We start from the raw sequence: 25,576 nt of genomic DNA, 5'->3' as shown, positions 1-25,576 counted from the left end.
TAGAAAGTAGAAAAGTGAAAAGGGTTTTCTTTTTGGACAATTGGGGGTGTGGGGGAAACTAATGTAAAAATGAAACTTGCCATTATTTTGCCAAGGTGGAAAATGCCTTGCAATTGGCTGGTAAATACAGTCAGAGCTCTTTTAAGAGGCTTTTGATCTTTTGAATTCCCCAAAAGGTAAATGGAGGCGTGACTGTCTGTCTTTTTAGGCACCAAATAAATTTACTCTTCCGAGCTTTTTCAGTGAAGATTGATGTATTTTGGAGAGTTTATTGCAGCCCGTCATCTTTTGTGACGTTGCTTTGATTTCTGTTGGGTTTACACAACCCACCGAACCAAATCCAAAGAAACTACCTTATGGTTTTGCTATTCAACCATAACAGAGTTTGTTTGAGTTCAAAAGTAGAATGTGGTGTGAACATTGCGATTAGTCACTTATGCGTCATATCTCTCTGTGTTGTATACATTTTATTGCAAACCCTGAACTTTATGCAATGAAGTCTGACTTATTCACACAGGATACAGGGGGTGTATATACCCTGTATAGCTTAAGGGTTGAGCCAGGTTTTGGGTAGATGAGGGAGAAAGTTTCAGAAGTTTTGAACAATGAGATATATGCCATAAAAAAGTATTGTTTCCCGGTATTTCCCTGTTTAAAAACCCCAGCACTCTGAAAAAAGAAATGAAGGACAAAACTTGATTCTTTCTGTTCTTGGTAGGGCTCTAGAAGGCACAAAACTGATAGTGACACCTTGTACTTTTCACACTTCGCCTTAGAACCTGGGACTCAGTGCCCAGTGGATTGGGGGTGGGGGGTGGGAACCGGGCCATGCTAGCACACATATATACACAGCTCAACCTATGTTAGTGGCGGGCACACAGCTCATCTCAGGCAAGTGGATCTGCGTGCACATGTGCGTGCTGGCCCGCTGCTTGTGTAGCCCGGTTGCGAATAGGCTACAATCCGGTAGTGGGCTGCCACCCAGGGTTTGGGGACCCCTGCCTTAGAATGTATCAAACTTTATATATTTCAATTAATACCGGACAAACATTTCTTAAGCTAGACTTTTTTGTTGCCCGTTTTGTAAGACTGGGCTAAAAAGCTATTTACGATACAATACAATACAATAGCAGAGTTAGAAGGGACCTTGGAGGTCTTCTAGTCCAACCCCCTGCCTAGGCAGGAAACCCTATTTCTCTGTCATCTCTGACTAGTAGCAGATTCCTGACTGATTAAAGAAACAAAAGATCTTGGTAAAAACCATTCGCCTGTTTGCCTTTTATAAGAAAGTATTTCTAAGAATTAACCAGATGGGCATCCTGGAAAGTAGATTTTTTTTTTTTTGGAATATTGCGAAGTAGATGCATCTTTGCAGTTTAGATCCCTGGAGATTTATGTTCAGGACTTGTAACGAATAGTACCTTAAATTGCTGGGGAGGATGGTAGACGCAACTGAAGGTAGATCTGAACATTGAAGTTGTTATAAAAAAAAACAAGGGAATCTTCTTTCTTTCCTCTTTGTTCTCCTTAAGCTTGATTTAGGATGAGTTGATGGGTAAGTGTAGGTTGCAGATGGTTGCAGACTGTTGTGGACAGCTGATGTACTCCCCTCCCAATTCTCAACCACGTGTTTGGTGGAGATGCACATGCTGCCTCCTTATTGGCTGATCCGACTTCCTGTTGGGAAGGGGGGGAAGAAGGCTAGGCTTATTCAAACCTTCATCAGTTATTGACAAGTCATAAGTTCTAAATTGGACAAATAAGTTGCGTCCAACTGACATAGCTTAATGGCTGGAAATTCGTGTCTTCCTGAAATAAGGCTCTCGACAGGCCCAAGGAAACTGTGCTGAGAAGATAAGCCAGCTCTGGCTTTTCTTGTCATGTAATAATTGGAAAGAAGGAATGCTGTAGACAGAAAGTGAATTAGCATTTAAAGATGTTGTTTTTACTCACCGTCCCCTTCTTGTATGCTCCCATCTACAGATTCTGCCGTTGCAATGCAGGTCACTGTGCCTAATCCTTTCAACGTAGCCATCCTGTTTCAACCTGTGACTCTACAGTGCAACTATCAGACGACAGCAACTCAGCCTCCTATTGTCTTGTGGAAATACAAATCTTACTGCCGAAGCCGCATAGCTGATGCTTTTAACCCCGGCAGCCAGGAGAGCCAGCTCAACAACCAGCTGCAAACGAACAATCCAGGATACAACCCTTACGTGGAATGTCAAGACAACTCCAGGACCGTGCGAGTTGTGGCCACCAAGCAAGGCAATGCAGTCACCTTGGGGGACTTCTACCAGGGACGGCGCATTACGATCACAAATGGTATGTACAGAACACCAAAATACTAGCTCACAGTCTATCGCATAGTCATCGTTGTTTGGTGAAGACAGAGAGCATAAACAAGAATGCCAGGTGGCCAATTTAGGAAAGTTGTTTATTTTTTAAATAGTCAGTTACTAATACAGGTGCAGGTAGGTGAGTGAGCACAGTTCTGTAACTTGTAGTCCGTATTTACCAATCCCAGCCGAAGTTAAAGTCATCTTCGCCTACAGAAGGGTGTGTAGAAAGACATGCTTTGGGAAATGGGTGCATTGCTATGATTTGCCTTATGTTAAGGTAAAAGGTAAAGGTTCCCCTTGCACATATGTGCTAGCCGTTCCTGACTCTAGGGGGCGGTGCTCATCTCTGTTTCAGAGCCAAAGAGCCAGCGCTGTCCAAAAACGTCTCTGTGGTCATGTGGCCGGCATGACTCAATGCCGAAGACGCACGGAACGCTGTTATCTTCCCACCAAAGCTGGTTCCTATTTTTCTACTTGCATTCGAACTGCTAGGTTGGTAGAAGCCGGGACAAGTAATGGGAGCTCACTGCGTTATGTGGCACTAGGGATTTAAACCGCTGAACTGCCGACCTTTCTGATCGACAAGCTCAGCATCTCACTGAGCCACCGTGTCCCTTACTCTGTAGCTATAGGGCTTATTTTTTTGTAGCATGAACCCAGAATTCTGGCTTATTGTGACATGTCAGCAGTCAGTGTTATTGGCTGTGTCGTGTTATGATCCTTGTTTTCTTACTCTGATTGTTAGCAAGCAATGAATCTCTTTTCCTAACAGTGGTATGCTTTCCTCCCCATTTCCATGTGGATATCATGATATTTGCTGCTTTTCGCTATTTTAAGCACTAAGGTTACAAGAATTAACTACAGGATTTTTGCTGAAAAAATACATAAATACATTCCTGGGGGTTTGAACTTTGAGGTTCCCCTTGAATTCAGAGACCTCTCAACAATGAAACTGAATGAATGGAGAGTAAAAGTATTAAAAATTATACATTGAAATAACTCCTGCTACGCTAAAAGAAATCAAGTAAAACTTGCTTTATCAATAATAGGCATTCAGCTGATTGGTCCAATTTTCTGTTGGGGATATAAACTTTTGTCATTTTATTAGTTTTAATACTTTTCAGGTTTTTTTTTTTTTAAAAAGGTTCAAGCTAGATTGCAATATCCAGCTGAACATGAAAAACGAAGGACATTTGAACTTAGTATCTGAGTGGTAGATCAGAAGGTGTAGATCAGGGGTGTCCAAACTTGGGAACTTTAAGACTTGTGGACTTCAACTCCCAGAATTCCCCAGTCAGCCATGCTGGCTGGGTAATTCTGGGAGTTGAAGTCCACAAGTCTTAAAGTTCCCAAGTTTGGACACCCCTGGTGTAGATCCTGTCTATAGGCTACATTGGGAAGTGATGCCTACACCCTGATTTCTACAAAAAGGCAATTGTAAACCTTTGCAGCCAGGAAAATTATATTACAAAATGACATGAAGGAGTCTTTGAAAAATAAAAAGCTGTAAATCCCTTCAGCCCAGAATAGAAAGATGGCAAAATACCAGAATTTTGTTTTTGTTCCTCTTTAAAGAACAAAGAAAATTAGGTGTGGTCGGATTCCATAACTTCCCCATGCCCTAGTTTCTTTTGGAGAAGAATAAGTTTACATGTATTGGAATGCAAGGAGCAATTTTCAACAGAGAAACCTTGCTTTCCCTCCAAAGTATAATAACCATTATGCACATTTTTCAGAAAAATATGTATTTCTAAATAAGTGGAGAGAAATATTTTAGTTTCAGTGTACTCAGCCTTGAGCTATAGATCTTTGTCTAACATGTGGTTTCCAGAGCAAGACTGGTTGGGGAATTCTGGGTGTTGAAGTCCACACATGTTAAAGTTGCTGAGCAATACCTTGCATTCTATGAGAAGATAATTTGGTGATCTCCAGATGTTTTGCACCAGTTATCTGGTCAGCCATAGTGTGGGCAAGAAAGAAAAACTACTGTTGTTCTTAGAGGAACTAAAGAGCCTCTTGATGCCGGTGAAGAAGGAGAGTGGAAAAGTTGGCTTGAAACTCAACATTAAGAAAGATCATGGCATTCAGCCCTCTCAATTCCTGGCAAATAGATGGGGAAGAAATTGAAGTAGTGACAGACTTTATTTTCCTGGGCTCCAAGATCGTTGCAGATGGCGACTACAGCTAAGAAATGAAAAGACACTTGCTCCTGGGGAGGAAAGCTATGGCAAATCTAGACAGCATATCAAAAAGCAGAGACATCACCCTGCCAACAAGCATATATATAGCCAAGGCTATGGTTTTCCCAGTTGCAATGGATGGCTGTGAAGGAAGGCTGAGTGCCAAAGAATTGAGGCCTTTGAACTATGGTGCTGGAGAAGACTCCTGCGAGTCCCTTGGACTGCAAGGCAATCAAACCGGTCAGTCCTTGAGGAGGCTGGATGGAGTCACGGAAGCAGTCGGCGTGAGCTTCAATGGACTCCAGAGGATGGTAGAGGACAGGAAGGTCTGGAGGAACGTTGTCCATGGCATCGCGATGAGTCGGACACGACTTTGCAACTAACAACAATAACAACAACACTGTTCTTGTTATTCAATCTATTTAATCTGTAGTCTTAAAAACGTTTCAGTTCCAAATATATGGAATGCCTTATTGGTTAACAACTGGGGGCTTGTGCTATAAATATTTCAGTTTCCTACAGCTGGAACTAAACTTAGGTACTTCCTCGTAATCCTTTTGCAATTTTCTCTTGTGTGTTGTGTGTCAAAAAACCACTGTCGGAGTCTGAATATTACTTCATTTTTAATATGGGTGTTGTTTTTCATAACTTATAGCAAGGACCTGAAGGGAAGTTGAAAACAAGAATGAGCAATACTGATGAATTTAGCGGGTCAAAAGTCCATGGCAATACCCCCAAAGCCTGTGATAACATGTTCTAAAACAAGCACCTATGGTCAGTTTTAGAAATGCTACATGTTTTTTCTCTCATTTACTGCATGACCCCTGTCCCCAAAATCCTAGTGTAATCAACAGGAGCTTTTCTTTCAAGTTCTAGCAAGTTTAGACTCTATACTACCACGGTTCCATTTGGATGTTTTTTATTTTTCTTGTACAGGGTATTTGTTAATGTTGTTGTCGATTCTCCCTGTTTATATTCTTTTTCGAACTCTTGTAAGAACAGATTCCACCGTGCACAACACGGAAAACCAGGCTGAAGTCTAGGGGGGCATGTAATATTCATATTTTCACAGCAGCTATCTTATAATATGCGGTATATGTTTCTTTGCTGACATTCATGCTGGTGGTTCCCTTATTAGAAGTTATTCACCCAGCATTAATCTGTTTTTTTGGCTTTGCTGCGGAATTTTAATTGTTAGTACGGTTCAAAGTCTTGCTCAAAGTTTTGTTCTTAGTAAGAAAAATGGAAATAGGATTTCAGTAGTAGAGCAAGAGTACACAGTGTGAACACCCCACCACCTGGGTTTTGAAAGTAATGACCTATCTCTATTTCTACACATCCTTCATAATTGCACGAAGTAGAATTTGTACTGAGTGAGAAGTAACATGACTGTAACTTTTAGGCTAGTATTTCTCAATGTTGGAAACTTTTGCATAGACTTCAACTCCCTGGTAGATCATGGTCCATGACTTTCAATGACAAGATCTTCTCCCTGCAATGGCTTGATTCAGGCTGATAATAACATCAAACCCAACGTTGGCAGGGTTTTATGCTTCCACAAAGATTCTTAAAAGCAACATTTCCTCATTTGAAATGTTTACAGCCTGTTGTTGATCCAACCTCACTGGAAATGTTGATGGATTTATTTATTTATTTATAACTAGCTGATAACCTGGCATTGCCAGGGGTATTTATTTATAGGGGGAAAATGTCCGGACCAAACGTAATTTCTAATGTTGGATTTTCCCCCTTACCAGAGGGAGCCCCCTGGTGGAGTACTGTGAAGCTGTTACCATGCGCTGCACAGTAGAATCCATTTTACGGCAGTACAGTAGAAGCCATTTTAAGGCACAACAGGCTGTACCTTAACAGAACACACACACACACGAGGGGTTTTAGGGGTGTCTTACCTCCACAATATTACTTTCCAGAGAGTAAGTCATCTGTGTACCACATTTGGTTGAAATTGCTCGAGGCGTTCCAGAGTTATGCTTGAACACACACACACACACGTATGTATGTATGTGTGTGTGTGTGTATGTGTGTGTATCTGTGTAAGACTATCACCCCAGGAGAGAATTTAAATTATATGGCAGGGTGCTGTCCTGAACCAAAACGTCGGTGATGGTGCCTTTTCAGACGTATAATTTAGGTCTGAAAGGAGACGTAGAAAACTGAAACTAATTTGCAGGTTTTATTGCCCTGTTGCTAACAAAATTTGTAGGTACAGCAAGCCGTCCTGCAGGTGGTAAAATAGCTCCCAAAGCTCACTTTTAACCCATTTCCTCACTTAGCGACGTCAACTTTGAGCTCCATTGTGGTCGTACGTCGAAGACACCCTGCGTATGGCTTCGCAATGTACAAGTCAGAACTCTAGTCATTTCACATTTCTTCTTTCTCTCATGTATAGACATCCATGGGTGCCTTTAAGGACATTTACTTCCCCTGATGGCACTGAGAATTTAAACATCTTGCCTGGGGTGAGAAGCCAAGCAGGGTTAGACTTGATAGGTATGTTGGTCAGGAACTTGTTTGAGAATGGGCAGCTATAAAAATGGAATAAACAAATGAATAAACCTGAAACGTGTCAGCTAAACTGGGAGTTTTATTTATTTATTTTATTACATTTGTATGCTACCATCCTGCTGGAGGCAGCTAGACGTGCTGCTTACAGACGTGCAATTAAAATATACCATAAAACATTAAAACTATAAATAGGGATCTTAAACTTGGAAATCTGCTGGAAGAAGGCGAAGTACTGTTCGGTGGCCAAGGAAATTAAATATTTATTTATGAACTAGATTTATAATGCCACCAAACTCGAATGTTCTTTCACCTCTTTGGGCAGTGTAAGAAAGCTATCTAATGTTTCCAATATGTTGTCCTCCTTTCAGTAAAACACACAGCTTTCAGGTTGGAGTAGAATACTTTTCTGCCTTATACGCCTATTGATTTGGCTGTGTATACAGATTGAAGCGATGTAGGGATCTCATGGATCTAGCTCAAATCTACTATATCCCACTTTGGACACAAAGCCAGCTGAGTGACCTTGGACCAGCCAGGCAGTCTCTTGAGAGTTGAACACAATTGAACAATAATAACAACACTTATATATTTATTTCAAGGGATTTTCCTCCATTAAGTATTCACAGTGTTGTTTTAACACATTGGTTATCTCAGTTCTATAAGGGATGGGGGAGGATTTGTAGTTTTGGTTCTGGTGTACCGCCGTATTACAGAAAGTGAAAAGATATTTAGAGAATGACCTTTCTGTATAATAGAAGGCTATGTCTGTAAAATAGCACATTACTCATGCTTTTTGAAGTTACTCATACTTTTTGAAGTTATTCATGTGCCACAAGATAGTTAGACATAGATACAGTGATGTAGTAATGGGATGGAATGAACTAATAGCTAAAAGAAAAATTCCAAAGGGAGGAAATTTGGCTAATCATCTCTCTCCCACTCCCCAGCCTTGCTGATATCTTGTAACAGCAAGGATACAATGAACTTAGAACACATTTTAGCTGTTGGTTTATGATGCTAGTAAAGAATGAGTAACCAGGTCACCTGACTCTGTTCTTATGCTATGCTGGGAATAGAACCAGAGTCGTGCATTGATTCAGAAGTTGGGTTGGAATGAGAGACCCAAGTTTTGTTCCTCCTTCAGAAGTTCACCTAATGGCTTTGGGCAATTCACTTTCTCACAGCCGGCCTACTTCGCATAGTTGTGGTTGAGGGCAAAAAGAAAAGAAAGAGGGAGCACCGTGGATGTTACTTCGAACTTCTGAAGGAAAGGTAGATTATAACCATAACCAATACACAAGCATTCCATCAGCCAGCTCTGTTCATTCCTTTATTCAAACGAGAAATGGATTTGGATAATAGGAAAATAGGTAAATCATAACGGATTGGCCTTCCTCATCGTTTCTCTACTCTTTTTATCATGGGGCACATTCAGCTGATCATTGTGGAGTTCATAAATAATTTCTTTCTTTTTAACCATCCTCAGGTTTCTGTATTGTAGTGGTGCAACCTTGAGCAAAGATATAGGGAATTTAGATGAAGAATATTCTTTATCGGAGCACGAGGAATTGTTTTGGTGTCCATTTTGACAGTTCCTTTTTTGTTCATTCTTCCTGTAGATGCTGACCTCAGCATTGAGCAGACTGCTTGGGGAGACAGTGGTGTTTATTACTGCACTGTGACATCTTCCCAAGACTTGCAAGGCAACAACGAAGCCTACGCTGAACTCATTGTATTGGGTAAGTGAGGAGACTCTTTATGTGCATGCAAATAATAGCAAGGAGAACAGGATATGTTAATTACATTAGTGCCCCAAAGGTAGGAAGCCACTTCAGTGGCCAACAGGATCTCGCTCACAAAACATCAGTTAAAAGGGTAAAATTTTCTTTTGATTTGCCTGCAGAAGGAATGAGTTCACGGCATGCAGCTCCTATAACTAAAAAAGTGCCCTTATTGCTCACACAGAAATGCACACAACCTTGGTTCACACCTGCACCAAAGCATAGCATGGTTGGCTTGGGTTTGGTTTTACATAGCATATTGGGCAAATCTAGCCCATTGTGGTTTGTAAATCATGGTTTAAGGCTTTGCATGTTGTAGGGATCAATATTTGGCTTAAGAAAGCATGGCCGAGGACCACTGTAGTGTGAAACGCATACGCAACCATGCCAAGGAGAAAGCTAGCTACAGTTGTTCTCCCTCTCGACCCATTTTTTTTAATTTACAGATTTGGGCTTTTCTTGTTTTTAAGTAGGAGGGAAATTTCAGAATTACCATCTTCCCAATCCCAATAAGTTTGTGTTCTAAACTGAAACACTCCAATCTACTCTATTTTTATTTTTATTTTTTCCCTCTATCTGTATAGGTCCAGCCTGAGAATTAGAATGTATATGTGTCATGGCTGGGACTTCAGCACTTTCTGCCTCCTTGACTGTGTCCTGGCCTTGCGCTGTCTGCTTAATTTCCAGCTGTGTCAATCCCAGTGCCTTCCCTGCAATAGCCCAAGCTGCTGCTTCTCTCTCTGTCACCATCTTTTTCATACCTGGGTGTGTCCGAAATGGTGGAAAGCCAGTATTGTTCCCTTCCTCCTTTCCATGAGCAATGTTCAATTGGCTGGCTTTGTAACATTGATCCTGACTGTGAGAGGTTGTGTGTCGTTGGCTGTTTTTAAAAATGATGCTCTTCAGTTAGTTTGTCATAAGCAAATCTGCATACATTTTGCTTGCTTCATGGCACAGGACCTAGTTACATGCAGGATCGCATCCTGCCCCATACATCCCTATGACCAATCCGCTCACACAGAGAGGGACTTCTTCGGGTGCCGTCCACTAAACAGTGTCGGGGGGCGACACCCAGGAGCAGAGCCTTCTCTGTGATGGGCCCAGCCCTGTGGAATGACCTCCCCCGTGACATCAGGATTACTTCCGATCTCCGCTCCTTCCGTGTACAGCTGAAGACCCACCTCTTTCAATTATCTGGCCTGGCTCAACCGTAAATTTTTTCTTATTCCTCCTGACTTTTTAAATTGTGTGATTATTAATGGGGTATTTTTAATGGTGGTTTTAACTGTCCAAATGTGATGTAATTTGTTACCTCCTCCGTGCATGTATGTCTTTGTATATGTGTGTATTTGGATGTTTATGTGTTTGTACATATGTTTTATGTTTTATATGTTTTATTGTACGCCGCCCCGAGTCCTGTGTGGAGAGGGAGCGGCTAATAAATTCAAATTTATTATTATTTATTATTATTAATGACTATCATTAAAAACAGGGAAGAGCTACGTAGGCCTTCCAAATCTTGAATGTTCCTTGCTAGAGATGCTGTTCAAAAGACCAGGAATAATTTTAAAAAATGGGGTATTATGGTCTGCTTCAGAACCAGGCACTTTCCCCCAAGAAAAGTTCAGATGCAGCTGTCTTTAAATGTCAGCCAACATGGCAATTGTCTTCTCATCCAGACATTCCAGGAAAATATTTCTCAACCTTGGCAACTTTAAACTGTGACGACTTCAACGCCCAGAATCCCCCAGCCAGCATGCTGGTTAGGGGATTCTGGGCATTGAAGTCGTCACAATTTAAAGTTGCCAAGGTTGGGAAACACTCCTCTAAAAGCTTCCTTGTTATTTATCCAAAAAATCAATAGAAATGCTGACAACTGTCTTTAGCCTCTTCCTCCAAGGCCTTCTCTTAAAATGATGCTCTTAAACATGGCACTGAAAATCCACTTCCATCTTTTAGTTTATCTTCTGCATTATGTTTGAATCTCTTGGATGCGGTACATAGAGCTGAAACAGTAATTCTAGAACATATTTTAAAGTCCATATTATGCCATTATCATAACAGGTTACCCAAACGAAGAAGGCCCTCTGCTCACAGATGATACAAATAACACACCTGGTAGAAGAAAGCTAGAAGCAGGATTGGATAAATTAACAGAGTAGAAAAGGACTATGTATAATTTCTCACCAGGTTAGCTGTAGGAAATCTCCATGCATAACAACTGTATATACGTCGTATTGAAGCTATAAAGCAAGGGAGAGCTATTGAGTGTCCTACATTTACAGTAAGCTTCTCTGTAACATCTGGCTGGCCGCTATGGATTGTTGGATGCTGGGCTCATTGGTATGACCAGGGTAGATTTGATTTAGATCACTTCGGTTTAAATCACTAGTAAAAAGGTTTGATTTAAATCAATTGGATTTAAATCATACTTTTAAAAGGGCACCTGTGATCTCTGTCCCGCAGCGGCTCCTCCTCTGACTCACCAACAGTCCCATTCACTTTAACGGGATGACGGGTGATGCGGCAGTGACGCAACCAGGTGAGGGACATGGCGGGCAGCAGGTGAGTGGATGCCCGTTAACAGGTACTGCCATGAAAGATCTGAAAGGACAGGTGCTCTTTAAACGTCAGGACTCATTCTTGCTGGTAGTTAGAATCTTTAATAATAATAATAATACAATAGCAGAGTTGGAAGGGACCTTGGAGGTCTTCTAGTCCAACCCCCTGCCTAGGCAGGAAACCCTATACCGTTCCAGACAAATGGCTACCCAACATCTTCTTAAAGACTTCCAGTGTTGGGGCATTCACAACTTCTGGAGGCAAGCTGTTCCACTGATTAATTGTTCTAACTGTCAGGAAATCTCTCCTCAGTTCTAAGTTGTTTCTCTTCTTGATTAGTTTCCACCCATTGCTTCTTGTTCTACCCTCAGGTGCCTTGGAGAATACTTTGACTCCCTCTTCTTTGTGGCAACCCCTGAGATATTGGAACACTGCTATCATGTCTCCCCTAGTCCTTCTTTCTGTTAAACTAGGTTTACATTTGCATTACATTAACATTTGCAAACACAATGAAGGTTTCCTATTTAGCTTGCAGAGCTTGGATTTGCTGAATGAGTTGACCCGAAATGTAAATCCTGCAGAATATGCAGCCTCGTGCTACACAACTTAGCTCCATTTCATGCTGAATAAACTAAATTATTCATATATCTCAAATAGAAAACTGGGTTTAGATAGATTTTTACTCCAAAAGCATTTTATTAAAATAAATTTGATTTTAAAAAAATCCGATTTAAATTTTTAAAAAATCTGATGGTTTTGATTTTTTTAAAAACCATCCATTTTTATGGGTGTGACCCTACGTGGCTTCTAACATCCTGGCTGGTGCTGGGTGACCTGATTTTCCTCCCACACCTTTGTAATGTTGTCATCAACATGCTCCCTGGAGAATTGTGTGTACCTCCCGCTAGAGGGAGCAGACCCAGCAGAAGCTTGTGCACCCGGGGGGTAGCCTTGATGCACACAGGATTATTGTCTTGAGTTTGGGCTTCGTGTTAACAGCCGTGCGGGGGGCTGTTTCCCTTCAGATACCAGAGTCTCCAAAGACCGACTGTCATTTCCTGTTTCTGCCCAACTCCTTGCTGGGAGCTGTGATAGATGGTGTACCTGGTAGTGCCAGGATAAATTGTTCAAACTATATATATGTGTGTGTGTGTGTGTGTGTGTTGTGTTTGTGCTGATAAATAAATATCAGCACAAACACAACACAAATATAAAAAGGCAACATTAAAAATAAAAATATGGTTTTCTGCCTGGATGGTCCTATGTGATGAGCCGAATGACAGAAAGGGGGAGTAGTGAGCTCCCTCCCATATTTGGGTATACCAGGGGTTGTAACACAAATACATACATCTACATCTACATCTACATCTACATATACATATACATATACATATACATATATATATATATATATATATATATATGCATGGCCTTATCTGGGAAGGGAAATCTTTCAAACATACTGCTCAGTAAGGGTGTGTATATGTGCATACGCACCTTCTTTTTCTTGACTTAGAGGCACTTGGCAATGCTCTACATAAGCACACGGCTTGTCACCTTTTAAGCTTTCCTCATATCTTGAAGATGAAAGCCATAAGCTTAAACGTTCGTTGTTTCTCTGCTGAAAGGATCATGCCTTGCTTGTGTGGAGATAACCCATTGCGGCAGGAAGAGAGCGTTTTCTCCGTGCTCTTCCCTGGGGCCAGTTTGTTTGAAAGGTTTGAAAGCAATATTAAAAAAGAGAACGGAAAAATTGTCTTGGGGTATAATCATTACGGACCAGCCAAATTGACTCGCTAAATAATTGAGAGGGCTGCGTTGTGCAGCGGAGGTGGCCAGAAGGTTGATAGATTGCAGAGAACATTTCGAATGGTTTGTATTAGATTGGCATGAACTCTTAACTCTTGGTGCGGAACAGCGGAGACACCGTTTTTCTTAGCGTCTAAGGAAACCGGTGGGGAGATAGAGGAGAACCCATGCATGAAAGGATGTGGGTGCAAATTGTAGATCGCTGACTTAATTCCTGGACTGACCATGTGTCGGATGTGCAGGCACAGAAGTTTGGCCTTGGCTTTTTCAGCCTCTCTTTTACCACTAATTTCCACGGAGGATTCCAGGGAAGCATCAAAGTGGTGTGTCGGCCTAGAGGAGGAGCTCTCTCCTCATGATCAGGAGGCTGTGAGTTCGATCCTAGGTAGAGGCAGATATTTGGGTCCTCACACTGAGAATATATGTGCTGGAGGAAAAAAAAAACTCTGCATTGGCGACAGGAAGGGCGTCTGGCCAGTAAACACTCAGCTGCATTCAGTTGCCCAGACTCTCCCCCCCTTAAGGGATTATGGGGGGTCAATAAAAGAGGAGGAGGAGGATTCCAGGGAAGCATCAAGTCAATCTACTAGGCTCGGTGTTAATGGTATCCGTGCTGTATAAGAGCAGTTCCTTGTAAAGGATACAGGGGGTCCTCGGTTAACAACGGTAATTGGGACGGAGGACTACCTCGCTAAGCAACAGAATCATGAAGCGTGATGTCATACGACTGCCCAAACATACGATGGCAGTTCCAGTCGCCCTCCTTAGGTGACTCCCAACGAGATTGCAGCATCCGATGGTCACGTGAACCCCATTGACGCCCGTCTGCGAACTTCCCCTTGTCAGAAGCCAGCCGTGAAAGTTGCAAACGGAGATCATGTGACTGTAGGGTGCCGCGATGTCACGATGGCGAGGTGGCCGCTAAGCACCTGAATTGCGATCGCCTGACTGCGCAGGGACGTGAGGTCAAGCAATGGGCCGAGCATCCTTGCTGGCTGCTCCTGCTGTCAATGCCTTGCCAACTAGTCCTGTCCAACTCTTTATAAAAGCTCCGGGCAGCTTTTCCTGCGACGGGATGGAATTTAGATTTCCATGTCTTCCATGAAGCCCGTCCCTTCAGTTATACCTCCAGCTCAGAAAGCCTTCTGTGTCAGCCAGACGCCTTCGTAACTTTCTCCTGTTTTTGTTTGTTCTGTAGGCAAGTCCCCCGGTGTCTCAGAGCTTTTGCCAGACTTTCAGATAGGGCAAATGGAAGGTACTGCCTTTTTCTTCCATGCTTACTTTCTAAGTGGTTGGGGAAAGGGTTGACTTCTCTCCCTCCCTATTATTTTAATTCCCACCCCCCACCCCTTGCACCTCCTCTCCTTGGATTTCTCAAAGTTAGAAGTAGAAGCGCTTGGAATGCAAAGGATTCTGAAATGCTTGCCTGTCTTGTCTGTCTGTCTTCCTTTCTCTTTTTATTGTGTGACCTTGTTGCAGTCTTTTTTTTTGTTCTCCTCGCTCACGTTGTAAAAATGTGCCCCTTGGCACCATTGCAAAAATGTGGGCTTTAGAGCAAAGGGTTATTGTACTGTGAAGCTTTGGGCCGAGTTACAAATGCAGTCCATAGTCTGCTTCATACCTCTCACTTTCTGTGATGTTGGGCATGCAAGCTAGGATGTAGCCGTGGTGGCGCAGTGGTCAGAGTGCAGTACTGCAGGCTACTTCTGCTGACTGCCGGCTGACTGCAATTCGGCAGTTCGAATCTCACCAGGCTCAAGGTTGACTCGGCCTTCCATCCTTCCGAGGTGGGTCAAACGAGGACCCAGATTGTTGAGGGCAAGAGACTGACTCTGTAAACCGCTTAGGGAGAGCTGTAAGAGCACCGCAAAGCGGTATATAAGTCTAAGTGCTATTGCTAAGTGCTATATGCTCTTTCCTTCGTGTATTGATTGTTCATGACAAGCTCAGGATATGGTGGAGCGCCTCATTTGGAAAATCCACCTGAGTCCTCTGTCCTTGTTCTATGGCCCCCTTGGTGATACCTTTCTGCTTTGTGTAAGTTGAGGTCAAGGGTCTCCCTTGTTGGGGTTGATAGGCCCTGCTTGAAGAAATGTTCTTTCAAATCCCCCAGAGGTATATGGTAGGTGGGATTTTCCACATTGTCACGGTATAAATTGTCAACTATAATAAAGTCCAGTGATCTACAAATAATAGGGGGAAGAGGGGGAAATGCTCAGAATCAGTGTTATCCATCACAGGGATATGTTTAAGGCAGGGGTGTCCAAACTTGGGAACTTTTAAGACTTGTGGACTTCAACTCCCAGAATTCCCCAGCCAGCCATGCTGGCTGGGGAATTCTAGGAGTTGAAGTCCACAAGTCTTAAAGTTCTCACGTTTGGACACCCCTGGTCTAAGGGAAGCAAAATCAGTATGGGTAGTCCTCGACTTACAACGGTTTCTCTTAGGGACCGTTTGAAGTTAAACGGTACTGAAAAAAAGTGACTTGTGACCCATTTTTCACACTTAACGACCTTCCCAGCAGCCCCGTGATCGTGTGATCAAAATTCAGATGCTCGGCAACCGGTTCGTATTTACGACAGTTGCTGGGTCCCAAGATCATGTGACCCCCTTCTGCGACCTTCTGATAAGCAAAATCAGTGGGGAACCCCGATTCACTTAACAACCGGGTTACTAACTGATCCACTGCAGGGATTCACTTAACAGCCGAGACAAGAAAGGTCGTAAAAAGGGGGAAAAGTCACTTAACAAATCTCTCACTTAGCAACGGAAACGTTGGGCTCGATTGTGGTCGTAAGTCGAGGATTACCTGTATAAAGAGGAATGGAGAAATTGCACCCGAAATGGCGTGGCCAACTGAACAGACCAGTTCATGCCAGAAGTCTGCCCATCCTTTGCTAAACGAGGACTGCTATCTTAAAGCCAAGGGCAGGGGTCTCCAACCATGGGAACCTTAAGGATTGTGGACTTCAACTCTGAGGAATTCCCAAGTTTGGAGACCCCTGCCCTAGGGGGACTCCCTTATTTGGGGTTTGCTCCACTGGCCAGACTCAAATGAGGGGATTTTTGGAAACCGTATCTATGTTTTTGGGTGTCCTCCACTGCAGCCCCCCAGGTCAGAGCACTCAGTGCATATATCGTATTTTTCGGAGTATAAGGCGCACCTTTTTCCCTCAAAAAAGAGTCTGTAAATCTGGGTCTTATACACTGAATACAGCATATTTTGCCGCCCAAAACACTGCCCCCTTCACCAAAATGACCCTGCAGAGTCTTTAAGAAGCTTTTAGAGACGTCCTGGGGGCTGGGGAGGGCAGAAATTTTACCCCCCCCCAGTCCCCAGGACCTGTCCATGCCCTTTTTTAAAACGAAAAATGGACCGTTTTTTGCTCATATCCCCCCCTCCCCGGGAGCACTCTGCAAGCTCCCTAAAGGTTATTCATGCCTTTTTTTGGGGGGTGGGCTGGGGAAACGGGCGCGTTTCCGTGAAAAACAGGCCGTTTTTGGGAGGTTTGCAGAGTGCAAAACCTTTTTTTTTTAAAAAAAATCCTCTTCAAAACCTTGCTGCGTCTTATACTCCAGTGCGTCTTATGCTCCGAAAAATACGGTAATTAAAACTAAATGTTTAGATACCAAAGGGGAGTGCGGTTAGTGAGAGGCTGGGATTGTTTCCCCCATCTTTGTAGACGCTTGGTAGATGTTAACAAACATAGAACAGCTGACTCTCTCGATACAATGGGATTCGTTGGTTGTATCTCTGAGGGCTTCTTCCCATGGTTTCTTCCTAGATTGGGTCTTTGTGGTCTTGGTTGTGCTGGCCTTTTTTCTGGTCTTCCTGCTCCTTGGAATCTGTTGGTGCCAGTGCTGCCCCCACACCTGCTGCTGCTACCTCCGATGTCCTTGTTGCCCAGAGAAATGTTGCTGCCCCGAAGCACGTAAGTTACCTTTACAGATCTTGTTTCAACTTTCCCTACAAGTGGTTAAGCAGATCTTCTCAAAGCATCTGTAGTTGTTCCGGTCTTGTTGTGGCCCCCTAGTGGCCATCAGAGCTGGCAGCAGATTCGGGCAGTGAGGAGGGTTGGGGAGGAACATGGGCCAGGCCTGGAGTCTGGGGAAGGCTCTGATGAGGGCTCTGGGTCGGAGGCAGAGAGAGGGCCAGAGCCGTCTGACAGTTATCAACTGCCTTCGGAGTCAGACATCAGTGAGGCAGAGGAACAGCTGGAGCCTGTTCCCAGTGTGCACATGCGCAGACCTGCCAGACGAAGGGAACAGCTAAAGAACAGGGGTAGACTTGGGAGTAAACCCACAGGTGGACGGTGAATGGCCCCTCCCAGAGGAAACAAAAGAGGAGCGAAAGGGGAGTGGAGTTTGCAGGAGACAATTAGTTCACTTAATTGGTTCGTGATTCTCTGAGACTCCTTGCCAGGTTTTGCCTGGCAGCTCTCCAAGTCAGAGAAGGTCTGTGACTGTAAATCTTCCCTTGAAAGACTTTGCTGGATGTGAATGAGCAGAATTCACAGTAAATTAATAAAAGGGCTTTTTTTTTTTCGAGTCAAGGAGTTTGCTTCATGCTCTTGGGAAGCCTAGGTCAAAACAGGTCTCAAGGAACAGGTTCTTCTTGTAAGTAGAAGAAATATGAAGAAATGAATATATTATTTGTATTTATTCAAGCAAAATGGTTGGGTCTCAAGGAACAGGTTCTTCTTCTTGTAAGTAGAAAAACAAAAAGAAATAAATACAATATTCGTATTGATTCAAGCAAAATATTCACCATGGTGACTTCCAGCTGTGTTGGTTGGGAGTCCTGTAGTCCCTTGCCGGCTGCTGGAGATTTGGAAGATACTCTAGCATATGGAGAGGGCCACAGTTAAGGGGGAAATGCTTAGCAGGGTATGGCTGGAGAGGGATGGGTATACAGAAGCCCTGCCACTCAGAACTACAGCAATAAACAGAGTTCAGACTGGCTCTATGGATTCCTAAACTGGGTGTGTACAGGGTGTGTCTAAAGCTACGCTATTTTGTTTCTGGCGCTTTAATTTGCAGCCAAGCTTAAAATGGCTCTCTAAGAACGTTTAAAATAAAGGGAGTCCTTGCTTTATGATCGCAATTAGGACTCTGGAATTCTGGTCGCTAAATGATGTGATGCTTTAAGCAAGTCATCATATGACCAGACCCAATTTCAGGGGCATTTTTTAAAAAAACCAGGGTTGTTAATCAAATCTGGCTTCCCCTGTTGATTTTGTTGGTCGGAAGTCTCGAATTATGACCACGTGACTACAGATTGTGGCGATGATTAGAAATGCGAGCTGGTTGCCGAGCGCTCAAATCACAATTACGACTGTGAGGGTGGTGTGATGGCTGTAACTCTGAGGCTGCAAGACACCTTTTTCAGTGCTGTCACAACTTCGAACCATTGTTGCCCGACGGGTCATAAGCAAGGACTACCCATAAAGAGGATCAATATTCTGTGATTCCTTACTTGCATCCCTTACCAGCACGCTGTCCTCCTCCTTCTCCTCCTCCAACCCAAGATCATTAAACTGAAAAAAAGAAGCACTATTATTAATCCTAGAAGGCTGCAAAGAAATCGAGTTTTATCCAGGGATCACATTCTCAAGGTTAATGGCTTTAACTGTGGGTTGTAATCCCTGCCAGTGTTCTTCAGGGCCGGATCACTTTGCAACGTCTCTTAAAAAGCAAACACCAGAGCTTTATATGGAAACCTTTTGTCTTCCCAGTGTATATGGCAGGGAAAGCTGCGACATCTGGGGTCCCCAGTGTTTATGCACCAAGTATTTATGCCTCCAGCAATCCGTTGAAAACAGCTCCCCCAGCCACCATGATCCCTATGGGTCCAATGTCTCCAATGTACAATGGTTATGGAGTGGATTATGATCGAGCCAGCTCAGGTAAGTGGCTTGTCTCCACTGAATTTATGTTGCTCCACAACTAGTTCCCAGCTAGTGGAATTAACAGTCTAAAACAGGGGTGTCAAACTCAATTTCAATGAGGGCTGTATCAGGGCTGTGGTTGACCTCTGGGGGGGGGGCAGGTGGGCAGGGCCAACTGGATGGCTGTAGCCAACTGGATGGGCATGGCCAGCTTGACGCCACTCCCCAAACTGCTGGCATATTTCCTCTTTGCACTGGGTAGGCTGGGCCAAAGCCAAGCTAGCCCAATGTTTCCTCTTCACGTTGGGGAGACTGGGCTGAAGCGATGCCTTACATTTTCCAGGATAGCTCCGTGGGCCAGATCCGGCCTGTGGACCGTGTGTGTGTTTGACACCCCTGGTCTAAAAGATCTTGTGCTACTCTGAGGTTTACCCTTTTGAGTTGTATCTTCGATTTCCTTTTGGATTGTCCTCAATCTAATTGGATGCCTTTTCTGGCTGTCCCTAATGCTAGATCTCTTCGACAATTGCAATCAGTTGATGAAAATTGGGGGAAGGGAAGAATTCTCTCTCTCTCCTTGGAAATCTTCAGTCAGCAGATTTTTGTTGTGTTCTGGTTCTCTTGTGTTAAGCAGAGAGTTAGACCAACTGGCCACTTATTTTATGGCTTGTACTGTAATGTGCTTAGTGAAAGCATAGCTTACAATGTTGTATTGCAGGCCACTGCTAGGATTCAGAAATACAGCCGTGGGGCAGTTTGTCCTGCCTACTACTGGTTGTATATGTGTCACTCAGCTATGGTGGCACAGTGGTTAGAATGCAGAACTGCAGGCTACTTCTGCCGACTGCCGGCTACCTGCAATTTGGCAATTCAAATCTCACCAGGCTCAAGGTTGACTCAGCCTTCCATCCTTCCAAGGTGGATCAAATGAGGAGCCAGATTGGGGGGGGGGGAGGGGGGGGGCAATAGGCTGATTCTGTAAAACCACCTAGAGAGGACTGTAAAGTGGTATATAAGTCTTAATTGCTATTGCTATCCCTTTTATGGAAACCTTTTCCTTTCTTTTGATTGCATTACAGTTGGTGGACACAGCTCCCAAGTGCCTCTCCTGAGGGATACAGAAAGTGTGGCAAATGCTGGTGAGAAACATGAAATGGAGTACCGAGTTAGATATTGTGCTTCTGTCTGATCATGCATGCTTGGTTGTGGGAAAACCGCTGACACTGATGATTCAACATTTTGTTCAGCGGAGGAAGTATAATTATCACCTTGCTTTACTGGGCTGACCCAGCTGTTTGCAGCTGAGGGTGATGCTAATTCTTCTTACCTATCACATAGAATGGGAAAAGCTGTTGTAGTGCTTGGCTTATGGCAGGGGTGTCCAAACTTGGGAACTTTAAGACTTGTGGACTTCAACTCCCAGAATTCCCCAGCCAGCATGGCTGGCTGGGGAATTCTGGGAGTTGAAGTCCACAAGTCTTAAAGTTCCCAAGTTTGGACACCCCTGGCTTATGGAGTTCCACTAGCTTTGCAGCTGGATTTTTAAAATCTACCCTTCCCGCTTAGAAAAAAAAAAATCCTCCGCTGTTCTCTAATTGGTGCCACGTAATTATGTTAGGATTCCTGCTTGTTGAATTTCTACCTAGCATAACCCAAGGTGGAAGTCCAATCCATCTAAGCTTCATAAAATTAAACCACGCTCCTTTTAAACAAAAGCCCTCCCAAACACTTGTAAGCAGAGCTACTGTTTGAAGAGACGCAACCTGAGGCATTTTTTTTTTAAAGATTCATGCAATCTCTGTGACTGCAACATTTTGCTAGGCACCGGCAGGCTGATCCTTGCGCTGAAAAGATGAACTTTTCAAACCTTGGGTCTTGGCGATAAGTTCTCAGTCCAGCAGAAAGATCTTTCCCCCTTAACGGAAGGGAGAACATGCACACGCCCTTCGTCTATAGCGTTACAAACCTTGAGCTTTCTTGTTTCACTCTAAATTTGTTACTGAAGCAAGAGGTAAATCTCCTGGCACCCGTGTGCTTCATGCCACCCGTTGCATCTGCTGCAACCAGCAGCGCTTGGTGCAAAGCGCAAGAGGAGGATTGCAATCGGCAGAGAAGATCCTGCCTCCTCTTCCAATTTCAATGGCAGTTGGAAAGGCGATGGCCTACTTGGCCATCTCCCCAAGACATACGGCTCCTTAAAAATAAAAAATAAAAAATGACCGGCCTATGTCCTAAAGCCTGCTCCTGATCTCTCTTCCCCAGCTGTACGCAGTGGCTATCGCATCCAAGCCAACCAGCAGGATGACTCCATGCGGGTGCTCTACTACATGGAAAAGGAGCTGGCCAACTTTGACCCTACTCGGCCAGGGCAGCCCAATGGGAGGCTTGAGAAAGGTACTTTGCTGAGGTCCTTCTATGTAGGAAAAGCAGTGTGCCCAGTTGATCCTTCCCAGCAGTGCCATTTCTTGTCGGGAGGAGAGCAGATAATTCATTCTCTGTCTTGTTTTCCAGCCTCTGTGATGAGTGAATTAAGTTCTCTTCATGAAGACGATCGCCGTTATGAGCTGCGGCAGGGCATGGGGAGGCTGCGTGACCAGGCCATGTCTCCCATCAGTGACCTGGAAAGTGTACGGAGCAACGAGAACCGGCGCTTGCTGCCCCTCGCCACTTGGCGTGACCGTTATGAGGACTCCCCACCACGAAGCTATGGCCGACGCCCGCGTTCCCGCTCGGTCGATGCTCTAGATGACTATGAACGGGACTCCTGCCCTTCCCAGCACAGAGGTCGGGGCCAGCACGGCTCAGACAACGAATGCCATCACCGCGATTATTCCCCTGAGTCCCGTTACGACTCTGAGCGCTATGCCAGACGCCGAAGTCGAAGTAGGGATGACCTACGGGATCTGGAGAGAACCCATTATGATAACCGGCTCCTGGAGGAAGCATTGCGGAAGAAGCAGAGGACAGGTAGCCGTGAAGACCTGGATCACGGAAGCGCCTCCAATGGGAGATCCGGCCACAGGAAAAAACGGGAGGAAGATAGCAATGGCTTTCCTCCTCCTCCACCGCCTCCGTACACAGAGACCGAATCTGTGTCTTCCCGCGGCAAGGATGACCGAAAGCTGCGAAGGGTGAGGTTAAAAAATGGGGAGAAGGACAGACAATTGTAATGCTTTATAAATGGAGATGTTGTGGATAAAGCGAAGTTAGATACAGATTAACAGTTGGAAGGGACCTTGTAGGTCATCTAGTCCAACCCCCTGCCCAAACAGCATTTCTGACAGGTGGCAGTCCAGTCTCTTCTTGAAAGCTTCCAGTGATGAAGCTCCCACAACTTTCAAAGGCAACTTCTGTTCCATGGGTTGATTGTTCTCACTATCAGAAAATTTCTCCTGATTTCCAGGTTGAATCTCTCCTTGTTCAGTTTCCATCCATTATTCCTTGTCTGGCCTTCAGGTGCTTTGGAAAATAACTTGACCCCCTCCTCTCTGTGGCAGTTCCTCAAATATTGGAACACTGCTATCATGTCTCCCCTGGTCCTTCTCTTCACTAGACTAGCCATGCCCAGTTCCTGCAAGCGTTCATCGTATGTTGTAGCCTCCAGTCCCTTCATCATCTTGGTTGCTCTTCTCTGCACTCTTTCTATGAGTCTCAACAACTTTTTTATAGTGTGGGGACCAAAATTGGATGCCATATTCTAAGTGTGGTCTTACTAAGGCTTTATAGTTATTAGGCTTATAGTTGTTCCTTTGAGCAAAATATTCACTTTATTATGAAGTGCGTATGAATGGTTTGTGCACTGTCTTTCGTTATCATGTGTTTGGTTGTATTTACACTGCTTAATGCAGTGTAAACCTACCCAGTCATTCCTTGTTGAATAAGTCAGGAGCAGACAAACCACAGACCAAATTGAAAGTATTTTCTGCATGGAATAAATCAAGATGATTTCATAGGATTACCCCTATATTTTGAAATCAAATTAGCAATCACTGTTGTAGCAAAGGGTCCATCCCCCACCCCTATATTTGATTTATTTATATCTTTTTTATGTCTCAGTGAGTTCCTGATCCAAGACGCCAATGTTTGCACCTTGGAGCCTATCTGTAAAATGTGTGTTTGTGTGCGTGTAGCCAGGGTGGTATTTACTTTTAATCTTGTGTTGTTAATCTTAAAACAATTTTGAAGATACTGGAGGAGATTTTATGGGTATGATTAACCGTGATTTTCTCTTTCCCCTACAGAATCATGCTGTCAGCAGAGAAAGCTTGGTTGTTTAATTCTTTCTGCTCTTTCTGGAATATGAGAGATTCTGTGTTTTGAATGGCTACAGGAACACTTTTCATGTGTCAGCATTAGTTTTATTCAGGAGAATAAAAGATGAAACGGCACAGCATTTATGCTGGATCTGAGCAGCCATCAAAAAATCCAGGCTGACTGCACCGGGTCACCTCTCAATGTCTGAGCTCATCTTCATCAGAGGCAGGCTAGGATCCTTCAAGATTCCTTCAGATTCGTAGTATTATAGACATTTTAAAAATACATTTTGGGTGCCCCTTTTGAATTTCAGAGCTATCTGTTTCTGAATGCTATTCTGGAAAGAGGATCATTTCAGATGTGATCGCTGGATACTGTTCAGACAGAAAGAAATTGCTTTATTTCACCGAACGCCCCATGGACATCTAACTTGTCTTTTATTTTTTTTGCCCCCTGTAATTGTGAAGAGGATTCCAAAGAAGATGAATTTATACGTAATACTTTTTTCATTCTGATTTTAAAGGAGTTCTTTAAACACATTTGCTACTTAAATAATGTGACCGTGTGTATAATTTTAGGGTTTTTTAGAATCCGAGTATGAAACTACTGATGCTGTAAATATTTAAGTGATAAGCGAGCAAGCTTTTTTTTTTTTACAATTTCTGTTTTTGTTTTTTTTTAAAAAAAAGATTACGTTTTTACAGAAATGAAAAATAAAAATGAACAGAGCACATGTGTCGGCTAGGTTCAGCATTTTCAGAGCGGACTGAAATTCCTCCTGTTACTAGTCTTTTAGTCCAGTCTTCCCAGCCCTTATATCTTCCAGATGTGTGAGGTTGCATATTGGACATCTAAACATACATTCTGAAAGTTGCCCACCATATTGGAGGACATGAGAAAATGTGAATGATTCGTTCTGCTATTTTCACTTTAATAAATAACAGGTTCCTGCAGTTGCTGTTTCTTTTGAAAACCATCACCTGTGCATTGCTGGATGACTTACATTCATCTTTCCTCGGAACTTGTCCATAAGTCCTCTGTTGCAGTTTTACAGAGAGAAAAAAATATATACATGGATGATACTCTAGAACTGTCCAGCGGGAGGCAATAATTCTTGTGTAGAATTATAACGCAATGGGACAATCTATGAGTTGCTAGCACAGAATGTCTTTGTGTTCACCAGCCAGGTCAGCTACCTTTACATATCTTGTTGAATGGCCATAAAAAAACAACAAAGACTACCCTCACTCTTCAATGCCTTCACAATGTAGGGATGTGTTTTGTGAATAAAAAGCGAGATTTTTCAATGGTGCCTTGGGTATTATTTGTAGCATAAACAGGTGTTCTCAAAGATATGTGTAGAAACGCTGGTAGCATTTTATAAGGGTGAAACTGCCTGCAACAAAGCTGCAGTGAGCAACAAAGCAACACAAAAAATGGTCTCCTGTATTTAATTCTTGGCAAGCAATAATGTCTCATGGTGCAAACTTCCAGCCGCCATTTTTAACTGCCTGATTAATTGGTGTGTGTGTGTCCTTCCTAAGTTTCTTTCCCTGCCCAAAAAAACACTTGGGGGGTGTGTGTCTTTTCTCTTTCCCTCTTCTCCCAGGTCATCTTGATATTCCATTAAAGCACGGGTGTCAAACGTTGCTGTCATGTGATGTTTCGTGATGTTTCGTGATCTTTTTTCCCTTCGCGGAGCTGGCGTTGGAGTGCGCATGGCACACCCGGCCAGCGTGCTGCCAGTTTGACACCCATGCAAAATCATGGTAAATGAAGCAATCCTGGTAAACAGGAGCAAGATGCAGTTCTTTTATTTTTTAAAAAAAAGTTTTTTTAGGTATGGAACCCATAGATCGGGTGTCAAGCTCGTGGGCTGGATGCATCATGTGCTGGCCATGCTCATGCCCAGTTTAGCGAAGGGGGCGGGGGGAAATCATGCTACTATGACGTGACACTGCCGTGACGACGCGTGTTTGACACCCCTGCCATAGATCGTGTAGTGATTCAGGATTTGGACTAGAAATTGGGGAGCCTGTTCTACTTCTGTCTCTGGCATGGAAACTGGTCGTGTGTTTTTGGGCCATCCCTCTCCTCAGCCCAACCCATCTCACAGGGTGCTGTTTGTAGGGAAAATCAGCAGCAAGGGACCATTGCCTACATTGCCTTATACAAAGATGAGGATATGAATCTTAACATAGCTTCCTTCTTTTATTTATTGTACTTAACAATTT

At 43.6% G+C, this 25,576-nt stretch overlaps 1 protein-coding gene across 3 annotated transcripts in view; it reads left to right on the top strand.

The window, feature by feature from the left end:
• Nucleotides 1-24,649, top strand: part of LSR (lipolysis stimulated lipoprotein receptor) — a 28,475-nt gene extending 3,826 nt beyond the window's left edge. Inside the window, exons 2-10 of one of the 3 annotated variants that reach the window (XM_081961564.1) lie at nt 1,984-2,325; nt 8,668-8,787; nt 14,399-14,455; nt 16,986-17,132; nt 18,936-19,106; nt 20,168-20,227; nt 21,351-21,482; nt 21,600-22,219; nt 23,330-24,649. In XM_081961564.1, the coding sequence (XP_081817690.1) occupies nt 1,984-2,325; nt 8,668-8,787; nt 14,399-14,455; nt 16,986-17,132; nt 18,936-19,106; nt 20,168-20,227; nt 21,351-21,482; nt 21,600-22,219; nt 23,330-23,365 (1,685 nt within the window). In that variant the 3' untranslated portion in view covers nt 23,366-24,649. The remainder of the gene's footprint in view (nt 1-1,983; nt 2,326-8,667; nt 8,788-14,398; nt 14,456-16,985; nt 17,133-18,935; nt 19,107-20,167; nt 20,228-21,350; nt 21,483-21,599; nt 22,220-23,329) is intronic. The other 2 variants (XM_081961566.1, XM_081961565.1) reach the window with 2 other exon arrangements.
• Nucleotides 24,650-25,576: the final 927 nt, after the last annotated feature.

The sequence above is a fragment of the Natrix helvetica genome (genome assembly GCF_964273705.1).
Source record: "Natrix helvetica genome assembly, chromosome: 9".
NCBI lineage: Eukaryota > Metazoa > Chordata > Lepidosauria > Squamata > Natricidae > Natrix > Natrix helvetica.
Note: the sequence above shows the minus strand (reverse complement) of the source record. Positions and strands in the feature narration are given on the sequence as shown.